At 43.8% G+C, this 24,601-nt stretch overlaps 1 protein-coding gene across 5 annotated transcripts in view; it reads right to left on the minus strand.

The window, feature by feature from the left end:
- DDX19B (DEAD-box helicase 19B) overlaps positions 1–24,601 on the minus strand; it is a gene marked incomplete at both ends in the record, with an annotated part of 45,650 nt that overhangs the window by 20,162 nt on the left and 887 nt on the right. The window contains 12 exons of one of the 5 annotated variants that reach the window (XM_084257780.1): positions 6,238–6,393; positions 6,760–6,951; positions 7,414–7,576; positions 8,161–8,398; positions 8,767–8,944; positions 12,669–12,783; positions 13,363–13,465; positions 14,514–14,606; positions 14,929–15,064; positions 16,603–16,656; positions 17,756–17,804; positions 23,979–24,035. In XM_084257780.1, coding sequence (XP_084113906.1) covers positions 6,332–6,393; positions 6,760–6,951; positions 7,414–7,576; positions 8,161–8,398; positions 8,767–8,944; positions 12,669–12,783; positions 13,363–13,465; positions 14,514–14,606; positions 14,929–15,064; positions 16,603–16,656; positions 17,756–17,804; positions 23,979–24,035 — 1,440 coding nt within the window. Of the gene's footprint in view, positions 1–6,237; positions 6,394–6,759; positions 6,952–7,413; positions 7,577–8,160; positions 8,399–8,766; positions 8,945–12,668; positions 12,784–13,362; positions 13,466–14,513; positions 14,607–14,928; positions 15,065–16,602; positions 16,657–17,755; positions 17,805–23,978; positions 24,153–24,601 lie in introns of those variants that run through there. The other 4 variants (XM_084257779.1, XM_084257781.1, XM_084257783.1 and 1 more) reach the window with 4 other exon arrangements.

Genomic DNA, 24,601 nt, shown 5'->3' on the forward strand with positions numbered 1-24,601 from the left:
GAAATACACTGCTGAGGGGAGCAGCGGGCGGCAGGAGAGGTCTGCACGCCATGTGGGACCCTCCTCTGGTGGCCGGGGAGCAGCCGGGGATCGAACCGGCGCCACAGAGGCTGCGGGCAGCTTCGCAACCCAGCGCTCAACCGCTGCGCCACCTGGGAGGCCCTAAATACATCTTTTAAAAAAATACAAAAAAGTAATGAAAAAAAGTAAAAAATACAGATTGTAATAATTTATACTGTAAAGAAATGGGGGTGTTCTCAGCTCTTGACCTATCCTAAAAACAGAGGATGCACACAGGAGGCCACAAGAGTAAAAGGTAACAGTCATGTTCTTTTCCCAAATGACCATTCTAATTCCCAGAATCCTCACCATCAATAAGCTGCTGCTTCAGGACGATGTTTATTAGCAGAGGGCACTGTGTTCTAAATCCTTATCAGGCAACAACTCTGGAGGAGATTGCTATTGGTATTCTGAGGAATAATGCTTCTTTTGATCCTTAATATTTTAAAGATCAATTAGAAATAAATCTAAGTCATTAGATTTTGAGGCTCCTCTCCCTCTTACTCTCTTATCTCAAACATCTGCACAGCAAAGCTTTCCATTAAAACCGAAAGACTCAATTTTGAGTTCTTTGGGGAAGAAGATGTTGCTTAGGGCAAACATTGAAGTCTGGGAGCTTACTGTCCTCTTTTGATATTTCATTACAAGGTAGAGCTGTGCAACACTGAAAGGCTGATTCCTATATTGCTCCCACCGAAACCTAATTCTTGCAGCAAAATGTGGTCTCCGAGGTAACGGAGGGTAGGATTTTTGTTTGTGTTGGATTTGTAGGGGCCATTATTTTATTTTATTTTATTTTACCTTAGGGCCCATTTAAAAAAAAAATTATTACACTCACCTGCACATATTGGGAAGATGACTGGTATTTGTTTCATCCTAGTGAGTGTTCTCAGAGAGGTCTGAGAGCTGAAGCTCCTATTGAAACAATAACCCAGCCAGCCAATGTTTACAGCAGCTCTGGGCAATAGAGTGCCCTCTGCCAGGGCTATAACTCCCTTCTTTACTTGGCACTTACATTCCAAGAGAACGGCACCCAACTGGCCTCTCTGGTGGCACAAAGGGTTAAGTCTCAGCACTGTGAAACTACCCGCAGCCACTGCAGCATGAGTTCAATCCCTGGCCAGCCAGGGAGAAACCCACATGGCGAGGCAGACCTCTCCTGTCTGGCCCATTGCTCCCCTCAGCAGTGTATTTCAGTCAGTCTGCCTGTTCTGTTCCCCACTCTGCCTCTGGTGAATCCTCTCACCCCAGCACCTCTGGCCTACATCCCAATTCTGTATACGTGAATAAATAAAAATAAATCTTAAAAAAAAATAGCTAGAGTAAAGGGAATCTGGTAGATGGGTAGAGAAACTTCGTAAGAATACTCCCATGGGAACAGGAGAGCACGAGGATAGGTGTGTTTAGAAGGTGGAGGGAGTCTCCATGTTTAAGTGTTTACTCCAGGCTGACAACTGAGGGGGATGATGGAGTTGGAAGTGAGTGACAGTTTGGAAATCGTTACTGGACAGAATGGAGGAATTAACCAGGACTAATGATGCCCCAGGTTAGAGCCACTGCAGATTTTCTGAAGTAGTCCCCTCCATTGATATTAAATATAAAATCATATAAGTAGAACAATATTTGTTTCTCTGGTAATATTTTAGAAATTAACAAAGCAGGGCCTAAACACTGAAATCTGTTGTTGTTAGCACCATGATCTAACCAGCTGAGCTATCTGACCAGGGGGAAATCTGTTGTTCAACTTGAACTTAAACTTACGGTTTGTCTGAAACTTTGATAGATGTTCTCATGGAATGTAACTCGAAGTGTAATTTCTGCACCAATTTAGAAGCTGTTGGTGTTTTATTAAAACATAGGCCAGTGGACAATATACCCAGCACCCGTGGCTACCTGATCAGGGACTGAATGTATCCTTTCAAGTCTAATAGTGGGGGAGGTTTACTCTCAGGGATAAACTGAGAACCTATTAAGTTTTTCTCTGATTGCAGAATCCCAAGGATATCAGAAGCATATGGATAAAGAAAAAACAAAACAGTTGTAAAAACTCACAAAATGTGTACCAGTGCTTCCAGAAGACTTCCATCTAGAGCCCATGTCCGCTCCCCATCTTCCTCTGGGAAAAGCTTGCCATAGTCCTGGGTGTATAGAAGGTCTGCATGTCTCACCCCAACCACCTCTCCCTGCCATGAAAAGCTATGAGAGTCTCAAGTGAGCAGCTGACTTCCAACCAGTTATCACTCTCAGGCTCCAGCTCATATTTTTTACCAATTTTTAAAAATTTGTTATTTATTTATGCATACAAAATCTGGGTACAGGCCAGAGTGCTGGGGGTAAGAGGATTCACTGGGGACAGAGTGGGGAACAGAACAGGCAGATTGACTGAAATACACTGCTGAGGGGAGCAGCGGGCGAGACAGGCGAGGTCTGCCTCTCCATGTGGGTTTCACCCTGGCCAGCCGGGGATCGAACTCATGCTGCAGAGGCTTCGGATTGCTTCATAGTGCGGTGCTTAACCCCTTGCACCACCAGGGAGGCCCTTCATATTTTTTCTTCCACCATACCTCCTGCCACTCTGCCCCCCCATTTCACAACTAGAACTATCTAGAAGCCTCTTGTGCTGCTGGAAAATACTAATGCCCAAAGTTTCGAATCCAAGGCTGACAGGTGCTGGAGAAAGAGAGGGCATAAGGCAGGAGTATAACAGATATCCTCCAAGCAGATCACCCCCATCCACTCCCCACTCCTTTAACTTCTCTTTTAAGTGTTTGAAGCAATTCTGGGGAAGTGCTGTCCCAGATTCAGTGTTAGTATAAAAAGGTCCTGAGGCCTCCTGGCTTCATCCCCTCAGGTTCCCTCATTTCCATTCTATCATATTTGAAAAATGCTGCAATCTGAGGCAACAGAAAAAGAAACTCTTATTTTCAAGCAAAAAAGCAGTCTAGTGAAACTGCAGGGAGTTCCCAGAAACCTTGCATCTGCGTTCTGGAAAGAGAAACCTGAGGACAGTCCCTGAAATCCATGGCTGGTGTTGGCGGTGGGCCTGATATCATACATGCTGTGAAGACTGAGCCCTGATGCCATCTGTTCTTTCCAAATCTTCCCTGTGGGCTTCCTTGTACAGGGCATCTAATTTTTAATAGCCACAACTCTTCTTTGGAATAACAAATATGTATAAAAATTTACCATCCTTCCCCTACTATATCCATTCAGTCCGTTTTTTTCTTGTGTTCCCACTATATCCAGTGACATCCTGGCAAATTGGACTTCTAAACGTCTACATGACTTTTCTAGTGCCAGTGTGTCCCACACACCATTAATAGACCAATTCCCCACCCCCAAAAAACCCAGTTTCATCATTTTTTCTGTGATGTACGAATCTGTAATTTTACTAAATCCAAATCTTGTTCAGACAATCAGTCTTCAACTTCTACCTGAGGCTTTTCTCGGCCTGCAGAGCCACGCTTCTCTCCACACGATCCTTCTAGCCTACTGTGTTTACTGCAAGAGGTTGCTTTATTTAGTACTGCTCTTCTCCCCTACCCCCACCCCCTTAGAGCACTCTTCTTGTCACTAGAATTCCGCTTTTCTCCACAAGCGTACTCTACTGTCACAAGATTTCCTCTAACCTCAGAAATCTTTAACTTTTGAATACAGTGAGTTTTTGAATGAAGTAACCCTCATGTTAAAGAATAAACAAGAGATGGAAACAACAAAGGAAAACCTATTTCTAGTTCTTTCCTAGACTGGAAAGCCAGAATGTGAGGATTTGGTATTTATTGGCATCTGTCTCCTTTTTAACTAGCGTCCTTTAGTTTGCCAGCAGGAAAAAAAGAAATGTGAGGAGCCCTCTGGCCATGGAGCAGGGCCTTTGGTCTATGGGGACGTCCCAGTTGGTCTTGTTGAAGGAATGTCAGCTCTGAAAAGGAATAGTATCAGGTGACGACTAACATATAGGAGTCTTGTGTATGATTACTAGTACTAGCAACCAAGAACTGCCGCTGTTTGCTTTCCTGTACTGATGTCTTAGTAATGTGAACACAGTAAGTTCCATTAACATAAATAAAGAATACATTAACAAGAAATTAGTTCTTATGCATACAGCAATGAATGACACTCATAAAAACCAATAAAATCCATTGTTTATGGACATTGAATATATCCAGAATTTTCCATTAGAACAAATCTTCCCTTCCAAGAGAGTTTCTCTGTTCTAGGACACAATTTTCATTTCATACATAGGAAATTATTAAAAATAATAAACTCTGGGGACTGAAGCTCACCAAGAACTTAGTACATTTTTATATCACTATTGAGTCTCAAGGCCATAAAGTCCTGGGAGCCAGGCACTGGCAGGAATGAATGTGGACCGTGAGGGAATGTGGACTATAGTGATGCCAGGGCAACAATCCAGAGCCATCCACGACAGTCTTATTTTTTTTAAAGGACATATACTCCTTTGGGAGTCTCTCTCCAGGGAAATGCATTTAAACTCAAAATACTGCATGCACTTTAGAGACTCCATGAAACCCATCCAGTGAATTCTTAGAGGGCCAAGCCCCAGGCTAAGAACTGTTGTACAAGTTGTTATCAGACCTCCATCTACTGTTACCCAGGTTTAGGGCTACACAGTAGGTAGGCTGTATGTGTTGTGAGAAGGTGAAGGTGCAGTCAGCTGAAACCTTGTGAGGAGTCTACACTCCTTTAATTATTGCCCTTGTTTTTAATTATTTCAGGATTGGTCCACAGGACCTTTGGGGTAGCATAACATTTCTTCTCTTCTTATAAGACACTCAATATGGGTCAGGATTGGTCAGAAGCATAGAGAAGATTCTATACAGCAAGCACCCACTGGAGGATTGTGGCAGGATTGACAGTCTGTTGGTCTCACTGCAGTCACGGTAACAGAAGAGTTGGCCCTAAAATACAGAAATGCCTATAAGAAAGGTCTGGAATTGGGAACAGTCCTCATCCCAGGAAATGCCTCTTCCAGGCTTGGTCCTAGAAAAAGTGGCCATTCTGGAGCAATGCCAAAGAACTGAGGAGGACTCCTTTTGGCTCTTGCAATTCAGTTTTATCATATCTTTGCTCGGTCATGCTGTGGGTACCAATGACCTTGGGTAGGCATGAGGAAGTGTCCATTATTATTTGCTCTGACTATTCTGCACCAAGATGGCGAGTTAGGATGTAGCAAAGGCTTTGGCAGTAACTCTTGCCACAGATGGATGAATAGCTGCAGTCCACCTAGTCTCTTAGTTGCACCTGTTTGGACTCCATGCACCGTGAACACAGATGTTCAGAATCCCTTTACAATCAAGGTGCCAAATATCTGAAAGTCACTCCCCAGCTCTATCAAAACTTGCCTTCTGGGATCTGGAGACAAAATAAGGATTTTTGACCACTGCTGATTACTTCTGGAGCTGCCTGAGGCTGGCCATAGACTTGAAACATAGTTTTCACTAAGATCCAAACCTTAGCTCATCTTTAATTTGTTTGGGACTCCTAAGGGGTCAGGAAAATACTAGGGAGGTTGAAAAAGTATAGCAAGTGCTTGTCAGACCCAGTTTTGTGGCAAACGGGGACCACCACTAATTTTCAGTGATGGCTTCTCCACGGACTTGCTCAAACACAAACAAGGGAACCTCACACTGCTGAGAACAGGTCATGGTCTGACAACACAAACCTGTAGACACCAAAAGTTCCAGATTGGCATTCTGGTCCATGCTTGGCTCATCCCTTCCTGCTGTGGACATCAGGACAGAGGACTGAAAACACGCAGCCTAGCCATTCTGTCCCAAATTAAAGCAGCTCACAGGCCTCTGGCCTATCCTCCAACCATGATGGGAGGATCACCCAACATTTATAGGGCCTCCCTTTCTATCTGTTCCCACGTCCACAGGGCAGGAGGTGGACCCAAACGCTTTTGGCAAGAGATGGGCTGCCACCAAGGATCCTGAGCAAATTATTAGCCAAAGCATTTAGATTAGCATACAGATGGGGAAAATGCTGCCCAAAAAAAAGACGGAATTTCCAAAAGGTAAATTTCTGTGTATTCACGCCTAATCTTCAAAGTTGTGTAAACATTTTTTTCTACCTTCCCCCATCATTTGCACAATTTTTGTCAAGTCCAAACGTAATTTGAAGTGAGGTAGGTAGTTTCTCTCTACTCGTGCCTTCATCTTTGTGGTGACTGTCCAGGCCTGCGCCATGAAAGCACTAGTGTCCCGTGCAGGGGGCGTCACGGGCGGGAACCGGTGAGCGGTGGGGATTCTCAGTTGGCTATTTTCTCAATCTCATCCAAGTCATCCGTGTCCAATCTTTCTATTTTCTTATCTGAGGAAAAAAAGATGAGAGATCAGCACAGGCTTATGGAGGAGAAGCCGCCTAGGGGAGGGGCAGCAAAGCAGGCAGAGAGGACACGCTGGTCTGTGACCCCAGCCCGTCTGCATTTACCCCCAGGCTGCAGAGCCTGACCTGGGGCTCCTGCCAGCAACAGTCAGAGCTGCCAGCCCCTCAGAGCAGCTGGCCCAGGGGAGCTGTCTTTCCAGCCCTGGCCCTGAACTCTCTAGGTGTGCTCTGGGAGGCCTTTCCTCTCATAGCGGGGAGGGGAGCGTGGGCAGGGACAAAGGCTCCCTCAGGAAAAGAAAACCCCCCTTCTGCCCACACAACTAGACAACCCCTGTGCGGAAAGGGACTCACTGAAATGCTCCTGGATTCTGTTGAGAATGTTCATGCTGTGCTTGCTGTCCACCATGTTCACGGCCAGGCCCCTCTTGCCAAAGCGACCAGTGCGCCCGATGCGGTGCAGGTAGGTCTCGTTATCCGGGTTCCCATCCTTGTCCACGGGGAGGTCAAAGTTGATGACGACAGACACCTGCTCCACGTCGATACCTGCATGGAGGAGAGTTGCTGAGGACTGAGCATGGCAAACAAAGTCACAGCCGCCACGGCCAGACCACCATACCCACTTTGAGCCTGAGACTGGCCAGATCTGGGGACAAGTTGACTAGCAGAACCCAGAGGAACAAAGCAGAACTTTGGCAAATGCTAACAAAATTAGGGAGAGAGCCTGTGCTAGATACAGCCATCTGGAGAGGCAGCTCAAACCTCACCAGATGTCCTAGGAAGACCCAGCGCCATTCCAAACCTATCAGGAGCCAAGAGGTTTCCTTCTAGCAGGTCAAGAGTCCTGGCCTCGGGGAAAGTTACCGCCTGCTGAGGGATCCAATCTGTCCTGGAGAAGAAGCGGCTCCCTACCTCCCCACCCCATCTCCCCAAAGCACCTGAGTCCTGGTGCAGGAGGACTGCTACCGCTACCCCAGCCCAGCAGGCCAGGACACACTCTTTGCTCACCTCGGGCACACACGTTGGTGGTCACCAGAACCTTCTCTTTGCCCTCTCGGAAGCGCTCGATCACCGCAGCCCTCTGCTCCACCATCATTTCACCGCTCAGCAGAGCCACCTGGTGGCCTTCTTTTGAGAGCTCTGCTGCCAACCAACTAGCTGTTTTGCGGGTCTGGAGTGAAAAGAATTGTTTTAGATGAAGACACCTGTAAGAAACAAAAAATGAAGACACCTGCACAAAAGCGGCTTGTCGCCATTAGAAACATGAAAGTGGGGCCTCCCTGGTGGCACAGGGGTTCTCTTCCCCACTCTGTCTCTTGTTCTCTTCCCCACTCTGTCTCTTGTGAGTTCTCTTATCCACACACCTCTGCCCTGTACCCTAGTTCTTGTATGCATAAATAAATATATCTTCAAAAAAAGAAAAAGAAAGCAAGCCCCGCTGAGTTCAGTCAGCAGGTTAGGCCTATAATTTCTCAAACAGAATTTTAGCCACTTTTCACTGGCTGCTATCTGAAGTTTCTCCTAGTGTGTCTAAGTAATGGGGTCAAAGGAGGTTGGGTTCTTCATGGTCCGCCCTGATAACATAGCTGGGGAGCATATGCCTGGGGTAAGTGGAAGTGATTCACCATTTCCTTTGTGCCACCTGGTCCTGCTCAGTACTGTGTTTGTGGTGGGACTGGCTGAGAGGCAGGGGTGGGGCCAGCACTCCCCAGGGGGGCCTCCGTCCCCACAGGCCTCAGCAGCTGCTCTACTCACGTGGCAGAAGATCATGGCTTGAGCGATGGTGATGGCCCCATAGAGGTTACACAAGGCCTGGAACTTCTCATCTCTGTTATTGCACAGGACGTAGTACTGCTTGATGGTGTCCAGCGTCTCCTCCTCGCGCTTCAGTTTGATGATGTTTGGTTCTGGGACCACTTTCTGGGCAAATTTCCACACAGAATCTTCAAAGGTGGCAGAGAAAAGCAGCATCTGGCAGTTCCGGGGCAACATCCTGCAAGGGAAGCCCAGGTTATCAGGCATGACCCTCAGTTTTCAATGGAAGGTGAAGAGCCACAGCTCCCCCTACCCCCACCCCCTAAGGAGTGGATGGTAGGCATCCCCAAGGAGGTGGCAAAGTGGAGGAGGAACACTGCAGGGGCTGGGGAGGAGCAGACACCCGGGCACAGGGGAGGGTGGTATTGGATTCCCTAAGTCTCCTTCCTCAAGCCAGCCCACCAAGCAGATGCCTCTGAAGGTTCAGGAGGAATGCACCAGCCGGAGCAAGGAGATGGGCTGGATGTAGTGGGAAGAGACACAGGGAGCAAGGTTTTACATGGCATCAGGAGGCTGAGAAGTCCTTTCTGGCTCAAGAGTTCCCACCTCTGGATGCGGATGCTCTGATCTTGGTGTCCCTGGGTAGCTATCATCACGTCAGCCTCATCCAGAACAAACACCTTGATCTTCTTGGGGTCAATGAACTTGAGCTTGGAGCACCAGTCCAGGACAGTCCCAGGGGTGCCAATGACAATCTGCTCACTGATCTTCTGACCTCTTTCCACTGTGGAGACAAGATGTTTTCTGTGGGTATTACATAGCAAAGCCAATTCTCTGAGAAATTCTAAAGGTGATATATTATAATGCAGTTGTTTTCAATGAATATTTTAAGGAAGAATTAGGAAAACAATTTAATGGACAAAGACCAATTCTGAAAAACAGAGATACAAAAATGAGAAGATAACACCTACAGTGTCATTCTTTGTCATTTATAATTATCAAATTCTCTGTCAAGGATCAGTTTGTTTTGTCAACATCATTCACCCAGTCCCAGATTTCCTCAAAAACAAACTTTTTCAAAGTTCACTCTTCAGTGCACTGAGCCCCTCTGCTATTTCAGCATTTACATCAAACAGATCAATTCCTTTCATCCCTCTTTCCCAGGTCAGTAAGTAGATTCCATTATGAAAGGCCAGGTTTTCTAAAAGAAACACAATCTGCCTCTCATAGATAAAGTCCTTCCCCAGATCGGGCATGGCCAGCCATGGTGCATGGCTGGCCCTGCAGTCTGTAAGTGAGAAGCACTTGGCTCCTCATTTTTAATTTGATGGTACTTATTGATTCCATTTTCCATCCCCCCTTTTTTTTTTTAAGATTTATTTATGCATACAGGAACTGGGGTACGGCCAGATATGCAAGAGGGTAAGAGGATTCACCAGAGAAAGAATGGGGAACAGAACAGGCAGATTGACTGAAATACACAGCTGAGGGGAGCAGTGGGTGAGTCAGGAGAGGCCTGCGCCATGTGGCCTGCTTCCTGGCCAGGGATTGAACTTGTGCTGCAGTGGCTGCTGGTGGCTTCATAGGTTGCGTCTTAACCCCTTGCGCCATCAGGGAGGCCCCCCCATTTTCAATCCTTTAATTACAACTTTGACCAGACACATACAGGCTTTCCCTAGTCATAACCAGAATTCTAAATATGAATACTTAAGTTAATTTGAAATTTAACAAAAGCTACTTACTTCAGTTAAACAAACCATTTAAATAAATTATTCAGAATCCTCTTTTTTTTTTTTAATTTCAAGGTATGCTTTTTTTTCAAAAAAAGCTTTATTTATACAAGAACTGGAGTATAGTCAGAGGCACAAGAGGGTGAGAGAATTCACCAGAGACAGAGTGGGGAGCAGAACAGGCAGATGACCGAAGATACTGCTGAGGGGAGCAGCGGGTGAGGCAGGCGAGGTCTGCTATACCATGTGGGTTTCTCCCTGGCCGGCCAGGAATCGAACCCGCTCTGTAGAGGCTGTGGACAGCTTCATAGCGTGGCGTTCAACCCACTACGCCACTGGGGAGGCCCGTCCTCTGTCATTCTAATTCAAATCCAAATAGCAAATGCTAAGTACCGTATGAGCACCTTCTACAAAGTTTTATTATCATATTTACTTTTTTTTTAAAGATTTATTTATTTATTTATTTATTCAAGCACTGGGTACAGTCAGAGGCACGGGAGGGTGAGAGAATTCACCAGAGTCAGAGGGGAGAGCAGAGCAGGCAGATTGACGAAGTACACTGCTGAAGGGAGCAGTGGGCGGCAGGGGAGGTCTGCACGCCATGTGACCCTCACCCGGTGGCCGGGGAGCAGCCAGGGATCGAACCGGCACTGCAGAGGCTGCGGGCAGCTTTGCAACCCAGCGCTCAACCGCTATGCCACCAGGGAGGCCCTATCATATTTACTTTTGTCTTCATAATTGACTTTAAGTTGGCTTTAGGACATTGTATGCAGAGTAGATTTCTGCATGTCTCAAAGTCATAGGTTTGTGTTAAACGAGTTCACCAAATTTGCAACAATTTTTAAAATTACTCAGATACTGTTAGCTCATTATAAAAGTAGAAAATATGAATAGAGAAAAAAGAATAAAAGTCCCCTGAATTAATTGCCATGAACATTCTAGGTGTTCTGATGACGTTAAAAAAAACTAGGCAGGGGCCTCCCCGGTGGCGCAGCGGTTGAGCGCTGGGTTGCGAAGCTGCCTGCAGCCTCTGCAGCCGGTTCGATCCCCGGCTGCTCCGCGGCCACCGGAGGAGGGTCCCACATGGTGAGCAGACCTCTCCTGCCGCCCGCTGCTCCCCTCAGCAGTGTACTTCGGTCCTTCTGCCTGCTCTGCTCCCCGCTCTGGCTCTGGTGAATTCTCTCACCCTCCCACGCTTCTGACTGTACCCAGTGCATGTATAAACCAAACAAACAAACAAATAATAAATAAATAAATAAATAAGACATGCCTCTAGAAAATTAAAAAAAAAAAAAAAAAAAAACTAGGCAGTTAAACAATTTGAAACTGTGCCACATCTTATAAACTATTCGTGTGGTGTGTTCAAAAGTCTAATGTAATGAGGGAAAGAAAGGAGACTATTTTACATCAAAAGAACTTTAAAGAGATGTAATAATCAAAAGCAATGCATAAAAACTGATTCAATCTTGGTTTGAAAATGATGCTCACAAAGAAACTTTTTTTTTTAATTTTTTTTTTTTTTTATAAAGAGGCATGTGTTTTTTATTTATTCATTTGTTTTTGTTTATACATGCACTGGGTACAGTCAGAAGCGTGGGAGGGTGAGAGAATTCACCAGAGCCAGAGCGGGGAGCAGAGCAGGTAGAAGGACCGAAGTACACTGCTGAGGGGAGCAGCGGGCGGCAGGAGAGGTCTGCGCACCATGTGGGACCCTCCTCTGGTGGCCGGGGAGCAGCCGGGGATCGAACCGGCGCCTCAGAGGCTGCGGGCAGCTTCGCAACCCAGCGCTCAACCGCTGCGCCACCGGGGAGGCCCAGAAACTTTTTTTTTTAAGATTGATTTATTTATGCATAAAAGAACTGGGGTACAGGCCATAGGTACAGGGGGTGAGAGGATTCACCAGAGACAGAATGGGGAGCAGAACAGGCAGACTGACTGAAATACGCTGCTGAGGGGACCAGCGGGCAAGACAGGAGAGGTCTGCTGCACCATGTGGGTAGCTCCCTCACTGGCTGGGGATCAAACTCGTGCTGCACTGACTGCTGATAGCTTCATTGTGCTGAGACTTAACCCCTTGCTCCACCAGGGAGGCCCTCACAAAGAAACCTTTTTGGGACAACTGGAGGAAAATGACAATGGAGTAGATATATAAGTTTTAGAAACTCTGTTAATTCTTGGTTTTGATAAGGATATTGTGAGTAATGCTGAAAATTATTAGGAGATGCACACTAAAGTATTTAGGAACAAAAAGCCATAATGCCTGCAATTTACTTTCAAATGATCACCATTTCAAATGATCACCAAAAAAGTACACACACAATGGAATACTACTGAGCTGTAATGGAAGATAAAATTTTGCAATTTGCAGCAAAATGGAAGGAAAACAGGAGGATTATACTAAGGGAAATAAATGAGGAGAAAAGCCATAGGTTTGTGACTATCAGAGAAATTCACCTGTAGGTGAAGTATAAAGGAGCAGCAAATGAACAAATAAAATAATAAACTAGTGGACTTTGACAGTAGAACCAAGGTTACCATAGAAGAAGAGGATGAAGAGTCAGAACAAAGGCAAGGGATTTCATTAATAGTGGTTTACTTTTAATTATTTAATAAAAAGAAAAAATATATTTACAAACACATATAAACGAAGTGTGAGGAAATATTAAGTTTGTAAATCAAGGTGGAGGGAACGTGTGTTCACTGTATTTACTACATGTGTTTCGAAAATTTTCAAAATAAAAAGTAGTTTAATGTATTGGGATTCCTATTCATACTCACATTTATTGCCTCGAACAGCATAAGCCAGCTTCAATTCAGGGTAAAATTTGCCCATCTGCTCAATCACTTTTCCTGTCTGAAGGGCGAGCTCATAGGTTGGGGAGAGGCACAAACACTGTACAGAAAGAGTGCAGAAGGGAAGTTCAAGACAGTGGGTCTTCTGTGATGAGGAAATACTATTAGGACTTAGTTATTCCTCCAGGCGAGGCTGAGGAAGAATGTATATTAAAAGGCACACTATTTGATTCTTTAAATTCCAACATCGTAAGTTGCAATTCTTAGGGGGTCAGAACTCTGGCTGGGTAAAGACACTTGAAGGCAGCCACTGGAGTTCCAGACCCACATATCAGCAACAATCTGAAATTCCAATTAGAGATTAGCTTCCTTTTCACTTACTCAAAGTTCTTAGAACTCTCAAATCCATCCATTAGATTCTTATTTGTAGATGGAGGTTCTTTCTGCACATAAAAGAACCAAACCTGAACTGGCAAACTATGGAAAGGGGAACGAGATTTTTGTTGCCTAATGGGAGATCAACTGTGTCATTTGTATTCAATGTATGGGGTTATAGTTTAGGTAAAAAGTAATACCTTGGCTTTTAATTCATTAAATGGATTTATTATTCCACTTAGAAAATGGGATTTTCCCTTCTAGTTACATGTTAACAGAGAACCCATATTCACCAAGCTCTTACCTGGGGGTATCTGTTTGCAGGTTCTACTTGACTGAGCATGGCCAACACAAAGGCTGCTGTTTTGCCAGTACCAGACTGAGACTGGGCTATCAGGTTCTGTGGGCTGCACAAGAAAACAAACTGAACTTAAATCTTAAGTATCCTTCCGCTTAATAAAAATATAGTAAAGTTTAGTTAAAGAATGGGAATTCTAATATAACTTACAGGAAGACTCGGAGTCTGTAGCAATTACAAATGCTAGCATCACAAATACAGAGCAGTCAATGATCCTGTGTCACTTGTCTGCTCAAAAATCTTCTAAGCACTCCCTACTTCATTCAAAATAAAAGTTAAAATCCTTCTACTGCCCTACAAGATTCTACTGATTTTGTTCCCTGATGCTGAGGGGTCAAAGTCTTAGTACTATCAAGTTAGCACCAGTCACTGCAGCATGAGTTTGATCCCCGGCCAGGGAGCTGACCCACATGGCACAGCAGACCGCTCTTGCCTCACCCACAGTTCCCCTCAGCAGTGTATTTCAGTCAACCTGCCTGTTCTGCTCCCCACACTGTCTCTGGTGAATCTTCTCACCCCCCACCCCACATCTCTGGCCTGTACCCCAGTTCTTGTGTGCATAAATAAATAAATCTTAAAAAAAAAAATTAAGGTGAACCTCAGTTCCCAGCTCAGCCCTACTGCAATCAGACTGCATTTTAATGAATTCCGGTGAGACTCATGTGCCTATGAAAGTGAGAAGCACTACACCATAAAATAACTTTAGTGACCGTACTATTCTGGTCTCATAGACCAAAAATCTATTCATTTTTTGCCTACATATTTAACATGATAAGTTTTATATATCCATATCGTGAAATAGTGTATATGAGTAATAAATATATATTTACTCAACATAGATGATCATACAATTAAGTTTTAAAAAAGCATTTAAACATTCTCTATGGTTCCTTTTTTTTTTTTTGAAAAAGTATACAAATGTAAGTCTGTATCCAAATATGAATAGTGTGATGAAGGGAGATTTAATGAGATTTGTTTATTTTTCATTATTGTCTGACTTATAAAATGAGCATGTATTATTAGTGTAGTTTTTTTAATAATAAAAGTTAAAGAAATAGAAAAATAAAAATGGGGTAGGGTTATGTCAGGACACATACGGCTCAGCAAGCATCAAAGGCAAGGCATTCTCTTGTATCTTGGATGGACGGTTGAAGCCCATGGCATAGACTCCCTGGAGAAGCTGTGGTTTCCTAGAAAAACAGTCAGCAGATGAAGTCACAGTTTCTTTGGTTGAGGAAAGAGCCAATTATTTAAAAGCTTTTTTCTCTTTTTTATTGCTGTTACAGAATTAATAAATATTAATATTTGAATTGTGCTACACCATTTATAAAAACCATTTATTTAAAAAAATCCTTTTTATAATGACCTAGAGATTTTACTGAACAGTCCAAAACAGCTAAATTCTTTTACTAAACCCGTGTTAAGTTAAAAATGCACTGCTATGATGAAAAAATTATATACAACAGGACCATTAAACACAAAAGGGAGAGCAGAAAATAATTTAACACTCACAGCCGAAGCTCCTCAAAGGACTTCACTGAGTAGAGGGGGGAGTTTGGGTCCCGCTGCAGGACTTCCACTTGGTTTGTGTTATCGACAAGGTTGCTTCTGATCAGCTTGTTGAGTAAGGACTGGGCGGCTCTGTCCTCTGGCAGGAAAAAAAAAGCAATGTTTAAAAGTCTATGGAATACACCTTGAGCACATCTGAATTTAATTGCTACTGGTATTTTAATCAGTAACATGCATTTGTACTGGGTCATCTAATTCAAGGCATATTAAAGTTTTGATTTAGAAATACTAAGGTAGTTTGTTTTATTAAAAAGAATGGTAATGAGGGCCTCCCCTGGTGGCGCAGGCGGTTGAGCGCAGTGCTGTGAAGCTGTCCTCAGCCTCTGCAGCGCTGGTTCGATCCCAGCTGTCTGGTGAGTGTCCCACATGGCGTGGCAGACCTCTCCTGCCTCATCTCCTCAGCAGTGTATTTTGTCAGTCTGCCTGTTCTGTTCCCTGCTCTGTCTCTGGTGAATCCTCTCACCCTCCCACGCATCTGGCATGTACCTCGGTTCTTGTATAAATAAATAAATAAATCTTTAAAAAAAAAAAAAAAAGGTAATGATAGTCATATTCTAATCCAGAATTCTATGGTATGAGGTCTCTTTTCCTGAGGTTATCTGTTCCTCTTACCTAGACCCAAATTTTTACTCCCCAAATTGCACTCAGTATGTTAATATTTAATACTTAACGTTATTTTAGCTTAACAAATTACAATGAAAGCAACAGAAAGTAACAAAGCCTGTATCTTGATACTGTTTTGTTTTTTCAAGATTTATTTATTTATGTATACAGGAGCTGGGGTACAGGCCAGAGGTGTGGGGCTTGGGGAGGTTGAGAGGATTCACCAAAGACAGAGTGGGAATAGAACAGGCAGATTGAGCAGTGAGCGAGACAGGAGAGGTCTGCTGCGCCATGTGGGTTGCTCTCTGGCCGGCCGGGGATCGAACTCATGCTGCAGAGTCTGCATATTGCTTCATAGTGCTGTGCTTAACCCCATGCACCATCAGGGAGGCCCCCGTAGCTTGATATTGTATAAGCTGTTTGTATCTTTTTATCCATGTTAAAATACTAAGTTTAATTTTTTTAGACAAAGAGAATACAATGTAAAATTTCTTTCATAACGCCCCATACAAAATAACCATTCAGGGAATATATTTCATGTTGCTCCTGAAGTTCATCAGTTTGTGTTTTTTTTTTTTTTTTCACAAAGAAGAACTGGGCTGTAGGCTAGAGTTTCAGGCGGGGGATAGGGGGGTAGGGGGGAGAATTCACCAGAGACAGGGTAGGGAGCAGAACAGGTTTATTTACTGAGATACACTTCGAAGGGAACAGTGGGTGAGACGAGAGGTCTGCTGCAACATACGTGGGTTAGCTCCTGTGCTGGGGATCAAACTCTGGCTCTAGTGGTGACAGCACTGAGACTTAACCCCTAGGCCACCAGGGAGGCCCTCATCAGTTGTTTTAAGTAAAATTTCTCTGAAATGTGAATCATTAGAATTCCTTCACCAATGATTCTATTGACCTGTTATTAAACCACTGTGACTCCCATTAAAGTTGGGGGTAAAAATGAAGGCTTTAACAATCCCTTTTCTCTGAATGTAGACCCTTGTGTATAAAGCTCTAAGGTTGGGTTACCTTTCTCTTCTTCATCTGTCTTCTCTGCATTAGCATTGCTCTTGACAACAGCACCTTTATCAGACACAAAGTGGCCGTCATTCAAAATCATATCCCATACCCAAACTGAGACAATTCAAATTCTATGAGACACTAGAAATGTAAAGGTCTGGGGAGCAAAAAAAACTAAATGAGGTGACCAAGCCACAGATAAAAAGCATTTAAGTCTTCCTAAATAAAGATATGAAACACTATTGCTTATATTTCAATCATTTCCTATTTAAAATCCTCTCATTGTTCCTCAAAAAAGGAATGCTAATTTTTGTCACAGGATGAATATTTCTGCAATGTTATAGAAAGATGATTATAGCAGTCAATGACTAGAAATCATGTTTATGTTCAACAGAGGAATATCTATGCAAATTGTATTTCATCATGCATGAAAACAGTGACACTGAGATTCCATGTATATGAATTGTTATTAGAAATGTACAAATACTGTAGCAATGTAAAAATATCCAGAAAAAGATTTGTGAATTCAAAGTGAGGTAAATGTTACAATTTCTCCCTACAGTAATTTCCTTTAAAATGTTTTTGATTAATTTAACATTGATTTACAACACTGTAAATGATTTAGAGGTGTTAGATCATAACCTTCAGATTTATGTTACCATGCCACACCTAACACCAATGCACCCAGAGTCCTGGTGTCATAGTCCCATATTCTACATATAAGTAACACCATCCCAAATTTGTCTTTCTCTGATTTATTTTGCTTAGCATGCCCCCTATAATAACAAACACATCAACAAAAATTTAATGAAAACCTTAGCTTTTGGCAGACATGGTTTCAGAATAATTAGATTAGCTCTCAGGTTGTTCATTTGTCTATCTCAAATGAGTGGTATTCGAAAAAGTAAAATATCTTTGGCAGTATGTCCTCATGGTTAATAATAAGTTGAAGAATTTATAAGCCAATTAGGTATCCTCATGCTTATATTAAGGACAATATAAAACAAAACAATCCAGCTCATTAATTCCCAGGTCAAATGACAGCTAGCATCTGCCAGCCCCCTATCTGATATATGTGTTTTTTTCTCTGACAATTATTAGGTTAAAACAGAAATACTAAAGGAAATCACATTTGCTTTCAAATTAGCATTTAGTTACTCACCATTGGCATCTGGTTTGATTTTCTCTTCCTTAAGATGCAAGTTGCTCAACTAAATGGAGAATATGGGGAGGAGGGGCAGAGTGTCAGGAAAATCACTTAAAAGACTGTGAATCAACAGAGGCTCCCCAATGAATCTGGAGAGAAATATGCCACTCTCAAGACCTATTCATTAGGTCTATTCAATAGAACTTATTCATTAGGTGGGTCTGCTAGACTCATTTGTTTAGTAAATGTTTGAGAATAAGAAAAATTTCCCATAAAGAGCAATAGGAAAAAACAATTACACAGCTCTGGAGAGAATTGTAATTTGTGAGTTTGCTTAATGCCCTGATTACAAAGACTCTCAGTAGAACACCACTTAAGCTGTCATCCTTTCATATTCCAAACAAGAGGAAATTTAAAGAGACATTGGAAAATGCAGTGATTACTTCAGATAGAAGATGGAGGTAGAGGACTGCAATGAAGAGCATCTGTATGTAGGGAATCAGTTCTGTTGCAGGACTTGGGTGAGCCACAGGACCACAGCCTTCAAACATGCAGCCTTGAACTCAGCTCGCCTGGAGCTGATGTCTGATATTTTGTTTTTATTTTTTTATTTACTTATGCATACAAGAGCTGGGGTGTAGGCCAGAGGTGTGGGATGATGAGAGGATTCACCAGAGACAGAGCAGGGAAAAGAACAGGCAGATTGATTGAAGTACACTGCTGAGGGGAGCAGTGGGCGAGACAGGAGAGGTCTGCTGCACCATGTGGATAGCTCCCTGGCAGGCCGGCCAGGGATCGAACTCCTGCTGCAGAGGCTGCGGATAGCTTCACAGTGCTGTGCTTGACCCCTTGTGCCACCAGGGAGGCCCCAAATAAATAAATCTTCAAAACAAAACAAAACACTAACTACTTACGAAAGGATTCTTGAGAAATAAAGAAGATTTAGTGGTAAACTATACCGAATAGGAATTGTCTTTGGCAAAATGGCAAATTAGATTTAAAATCTTATTCATCAGTTTTCTAATCTCTTTGTCCTCCTCTAAATTGAAAAGAAATTTCTGATGGAATTAAGAGGAGCCACTGGGAATGATGAAAGAAATTAAGAAATGAAGCTTAATGAATATTTTAAAATATACTAAAGCTTGCACTGTACCCATCACAGTAACATGTCATGCAGTGCCCGTGGGGATCTTGAGTGGAAATTCCCCCAGGTAGAGGTGTAAGAGGTGTCTTTATTCAGTTAGATACTGGGATCAATTGTTTGGTATAGATACTGGGATCAGTTCTTTACTGATGCATGGTTAAGCGGATTCACAAATCTTATCCATGTTCAACTAACTAGCCCTATAATATTGCCAGGTAATTTAAAAGATTGCTGAAAAAAATCTGTGTTTTAGATAATAATAATAATAGCTACCACTTACATAGCTCCTATATCAGGCATATCATAACTCAATGAGGTAGGTCCTATGGTTATCCTCATTTTACAGATGTGGAGACGGAGACACAGAAAAGCTAAGCAGTTTGCCCAAGGTCACATAACCAGTAAGTGATGAACCCAGAATACAAACCCAAGTCTGTCTGGCTACGGTCTTGAGGTCTTAATCTCTACACAGTAGTGTCTCCCACAGATAATGCTAATCTTTTTTTTTTTAATTTTTTTTATAGAGGCATGTTTTTTATTTATTTACTTATTTGTTTGTTTTTGCTTGTTCATACATGCACTGGGTACAGTCAGAAGCGCGGGAGGGCGAGAGAATTCACCAGAGCCAGAGCGGGGAGCAGAGCAGGCAGAAGGACCAAAGTACACTGCTGAGGGGAGCAGCGGGCGGCAGGAGAGGTTTGCGCGCCATGCGGGACCCTCCTTTGGTGGCCGGGGAGCAGCCGGGGATCGAACCGGCGATCGAACCGGCGCCGCTGAGGCCGCGGGCAGCCTCGCAACCCAGCGCTCAACCGCTGCGCCACCGGGGAGGCCCGATAATGCTAATCTTGAAGAAAATACTAATTTTTTTTTTTTAGATTTATTTATTTTATTTATTTATTTATGCATACAAGCTCTGGGTACAGTCAGAAGCGCGCGAGGGTGAGAGAATTCACCAGAGCCAGAGCGGGGAGCAGAGCAGGCAGAAGGACCGAAGTACACTGCTGAGGGGAGCAGCGGGCGGCAGGAGAGGTCTGCGTGCCATGTGGGACCCTCCTCCGGTGGCCGGGGAGCAGCAGGGGATCGAACCAGCGCAGCAGAGGCCGCAGGCAGCTTCGCAACGCAGCGTTCAACCGCTGTGCCACCAGGGAGGCCCTCTTAACAAAACTTTTATACAAATTAGTAGGTTAAGAGAATGACAATCAAATCTAACCTGACCAGAAGTCAGCCAAAATATTCAAAACTACTTGAGGGGCCTCCCTTGTGGCACAAGGGTCTAAGCCTCAGCCTATGAAGCTATTGGCAGCCACTGCAGCATGAGTTTGATCTCTGGCCAGGGAGCTAACCTACCTGGTGCAGCAGACCTCTCCTGTCTCGCCCACTGTTCCCCTCAGCAGTGTATTTCAGTCAATCTGCCTGTTCTGTCTCTGGTGAATCCTCTCACCAACCCCTCTACCACCACCCCCACACCTCTGGCCTGCACCCCAGCTCTTGTATGCATAAATAAATTTTAAAAAACCTATTTGAAATACATATTTACACCTACAATGGCTAAGATATGATAGGGTTTCTCTCCCCACCCCCAGTTTATATTGTACCTTAAGAGATTAAAGAAAATATGAAGTCAGCACAGGAAAACATTATTTCATCTTTCTCTCAAGTCATTATTAACTTTTGTGTATGTTATATGATGCACATATTTTGTAAAATAATACAATGTGCAATTTCTAAATAGTTATATATAGACAGTGTATATATGTAAAAATTTCTTTCTGACAGAGCCAAGTAATGGAAAAACAGACTACAGCTTATTTACTAGATTACAAGTCAATTAACAGTGCCTGCTAGGCTAGGCATGAGAAATACCAAGATAGATAAACTAAGTGCCACAGTAGAGGGAGGGTGCCATGATGAAATGGAAGCATTAAGTGCTAAGACCTCTGCCCTTCTGGAGGTCTCCCACTCAGGTCCCTGAACACTGACTTCTAACCTCCAGGCAGGAAATCTGAGAATGCCTCTGCAAAATCTGCCTAGTCCAGAAGGAAACTTCTCAGGACATTGAAGAGTTAGGGGGTTAAAGTCAGAATTGACAAGCCCCACTCACATGTTTACAGCTGCCATTTAATTTCTTAGTCATCCACTCTTAAGTATTAGTTGACAATTAAATCTGACAAATTTTCATCATGAGAAAATAGACACTGAAATAGATAAAAGTACCTTACAGGAAAGAGAGCCTATGTAGAGGGGGGAAAAAAAGTCACTATCAATAACCTTAAAATAATAAGAGGATATTACAGCCATGAAAGCAGCACTGGATGTTGTTTGTAAAAAAAAAAAAAAAAAAAAAAAAGGAAAAGGGGGAAGGGGAGTTATTCTTGAAATTAAAAAATTGTAGAAATAAAAAACGAAATGTTAGACGGTAGCTGGGAAAATCTCCCAGGAAATATGGCAAAAGACCAAGCCAGAAAATATCAGAAAAAAAAAAAAAAAAAGTTAAAGGACGCTTTTCAACAAATGGTGCAGAAAATTATAGCTCCACTATTGCAATAGGTGAGGTAGGGAAACAACCCAAATGTCAAAAAAGAGGTGACTGGATCAAGAAGATGTGGTATATATACACATTGGATATTACTGAGCAATCAAAAACGATAAACTCATGCCATTCACAACAACACTGTTGTATCCACAATACCACACTGATAAACGGGAGTCATGGAGCAGACTGCACAATGCAGGATGCTGCTGAACAAGCAAAATCCTGGCCTTTTTATCATAGAGTTACGTGGGGTAGGAGGATAAGGAGAAAAAGATAGGTGAAACTAAAGAATGTGTTTTTGTCATCTAGGGTGTCAGAGGGACATGAGTCTGCTGACCAGATAATTCTTATCTGCTTGACGACCAGGTGTTGTAATTGAAACCATAACCCAGACCCCTGGCCATCAACAAGGCATTCCACTGATCAGCTTCTGGGGTCCCTTGCCATACACTGGTCCTCAGCACCCTGGGCATTTCCAGTCATACCTCTTGAAGCATACCCTTCCTAGGGTGATCAAGCTTTCTGCTCTTGATTGATCTGAAAATTGTAAGGTTTGGCTCCTATGACTGAGTGACCAGGCAGTTCTGACCTTTGTATAGGAATGCAGAACTGCAGGTAACAATAATGGTGGCCAAACAGGCTGCTTCAGTCTAGCAGCCTGGAGCTGGAAGGGATTATGCTCAGTGAAATAAACCAGAAAGAAAAAGAAAACTATCGTATGTGTAATGTAGGGGAACCAAATAAGGGATCAGGGGGAAAAATTACAATAAATTAAAAAACAAAATTAACAGGCAACTCTACAGGGGAAGAGGAGGGAGAGAGATCAAAACAGGAGCAGAGGGGCCTCCCTGGTGGTACGAGAGGTTAAGTGTCAGCACTATGAAACAATCTGCAGCTACTGCAGCAAACGACCCCAGCCAGGGAGGTGACCCACATAGTGCAGTGGAGAGAACAAGGGACTATAGTGATGGTGCATGGGTGAATTGGTGATGGGAATTATACGGGGACTACACCTGAGAGGAGAAAGCATACTTTGTACAAAAAGGAAGAATGATATAAGATATGTATATATATAAAATAAATAAAAAAAGAGGGAAAAATTATAGCTCCATATGTGGGGGAAAACCCAACAACCTGAATATTTTTATTATATTCAAAAACCCTTACACGGCCTCCCCTGGTGGCGCAGCGGTTGAGTGCTGGGCTGTGAAGCTGCCCGCAGCCTCTGCAGTGCCGGTTCAATCCCCGACCCCGACCGCCAGACAAGGGTCCCACATGGTGCACAGACCTCTCCCGCCGCCTGCTGCTCCTCTCAGCAGTGTATTTCATCAGTCTGCCTGTTCTGTTCCCCACTCTGGCTCTGGTGAATTCTCTCACCCTCCCGCGCTTCTGACTGTACCCAGTGCTTGTATAAATAAATAAAAATAAATCTTTAAAAAAAAAAAGACTTGGAAGAAATGGAATTGAGAGGTAACTTATACACCTAAACACCCTGAGATAAAGACAGACAATTAGCAAAGAGCCTGGGGTTGAATTGGTGATAAGTACAAAGAATATCGGCAACTATAAATTCCAAGGATTAAGAAAAAGTTTCATAGGGAAGTACAGGTATTCATGACTTGATACTATATGTACCTAGGAATAGTCATCTAAGGAAAATTACAATATATAATCAAATATATATAATGAAAATGAGTATGTAAATATATACACACACACACATATATAATGAAAAGCTGGGGGATGGGAAGGTGTACATATAGGGCAAGGAAAGGAGAATGGAGGAAAGAGTCAAAAATTAATGTATACCTAAAAGGAAAAACTCAAGAAGTAGCATGCTATTTAGGGACCCAGGAGGTCAACATTGTAAATCAGTTTGAAGAGACACAGTAGTCGTCTCTGGGAAGAAAAAACCTGATGGGAACAAAATTATTTGCACTTTAAAACTGTACTGTATAACATTTTTAATCAGTTCTAAGAAATAAAACTAAGTTCTTTTCTGGGAGAATTTACAGAAGTAGGTTCAAAGCACTATCAAAACTAAAGAGTGATTGGTTAGGTGAAATTAATTCTACATAGTAGCGTTTAACACCTATCTTGCTTACTGTGTGTCTGGCCTAGAACAAAGTTGAGCGTCTCAGGAGCGGATTTCCTGATTGTCAAGTCTACTGAGTGGGTCATTCAGCAACACTGAGCAGGCTGGGAAAGCGCACCAAGAAGAGTAAGTCCTCGTCCCTGAGCCCAAGAAGCTAGAACCCGGAGGTGGGGAATGACACCTACAACGATGATCACAATCTGGGGGAGTGAAAGTGAGAGCAATCTACGCATCAATCCTCATTCCGGAAACACAAGCACGAGGCTGGGCTCTGTATCCAGAGAAGCACTCACCTGCGCTTACGTAATCCGGAGGCGGGTGGGTAAACAAAGCCAGCTTTGGGTCCAAGTTCGGTGCCCACCCGCCCCCTCTCCCGGGCCTCACCAACCTGGGCAGTATCCTTCACCGGGAACTGACACCGGCCCACGCTGGCTCCCTGGCCCTTTTACGGCTGAAGCCAACTCACCGACTCGGCCGCCGCTTCCTGCTCGTCCACCGCCAGGGCCCAAGAGTCGGTGGCCATGGTCCCGGGCGCGGGCGGGGCACTGGTGCTGGGGGACACGCCGGCTCGCGCGGCGCGATCGTGGGTGCTCGGGGTCCCCGGCGAGCCCCGCTCCCGCCCCACAGAGGGGGAAGTCATCGGTTCCGGCGCTAGGGACCGGAAGCGGCGCGCCGCAGTGACGTCGGTGTGCGCGCCTGGCTGGGCACCTCTCGCTAGCCTCGGATCGTTGCTTAGGTCGCCTTCGGACCCTCATCATGCACCCTTGCTTTAGCTCGGGCTTTCTTATCCAACGTCCAGAACCGCAGACCCTGCGGTAGTTTGGTTACTGCTCCTGTCAACTGGTTGTCCGAGCAAAGAGCTAAAGCACATTCCCGCGCTGGACAGACACAAAAGACGCCCGTATAGATTGAATGTATCAAAACACAAAGCTAGTACAATCACCAAAGTGCGTATTGGGCTGGTGAAGATTTCCCTTTCCATGTGTGTACACTTTGTCTTCTGAAGTGGGTTTCAAATTGTATTTCATACAAATGATAAAGGCCAATAATATAACAAACATCTGCGAAATTTAAGAAAGTCAATAGGAT

Source organism: Talpa europaea (assembly GCF_964194135.1).
Source record: "Talpa europaea genome assembly, chromosome: 16".
Taxonomy (NCBI): Eukaryota; Metazoa; Chordata; class Mammalia; order Eulipotyphla; family Talpidae; genus Talpa; species Talpa europaea.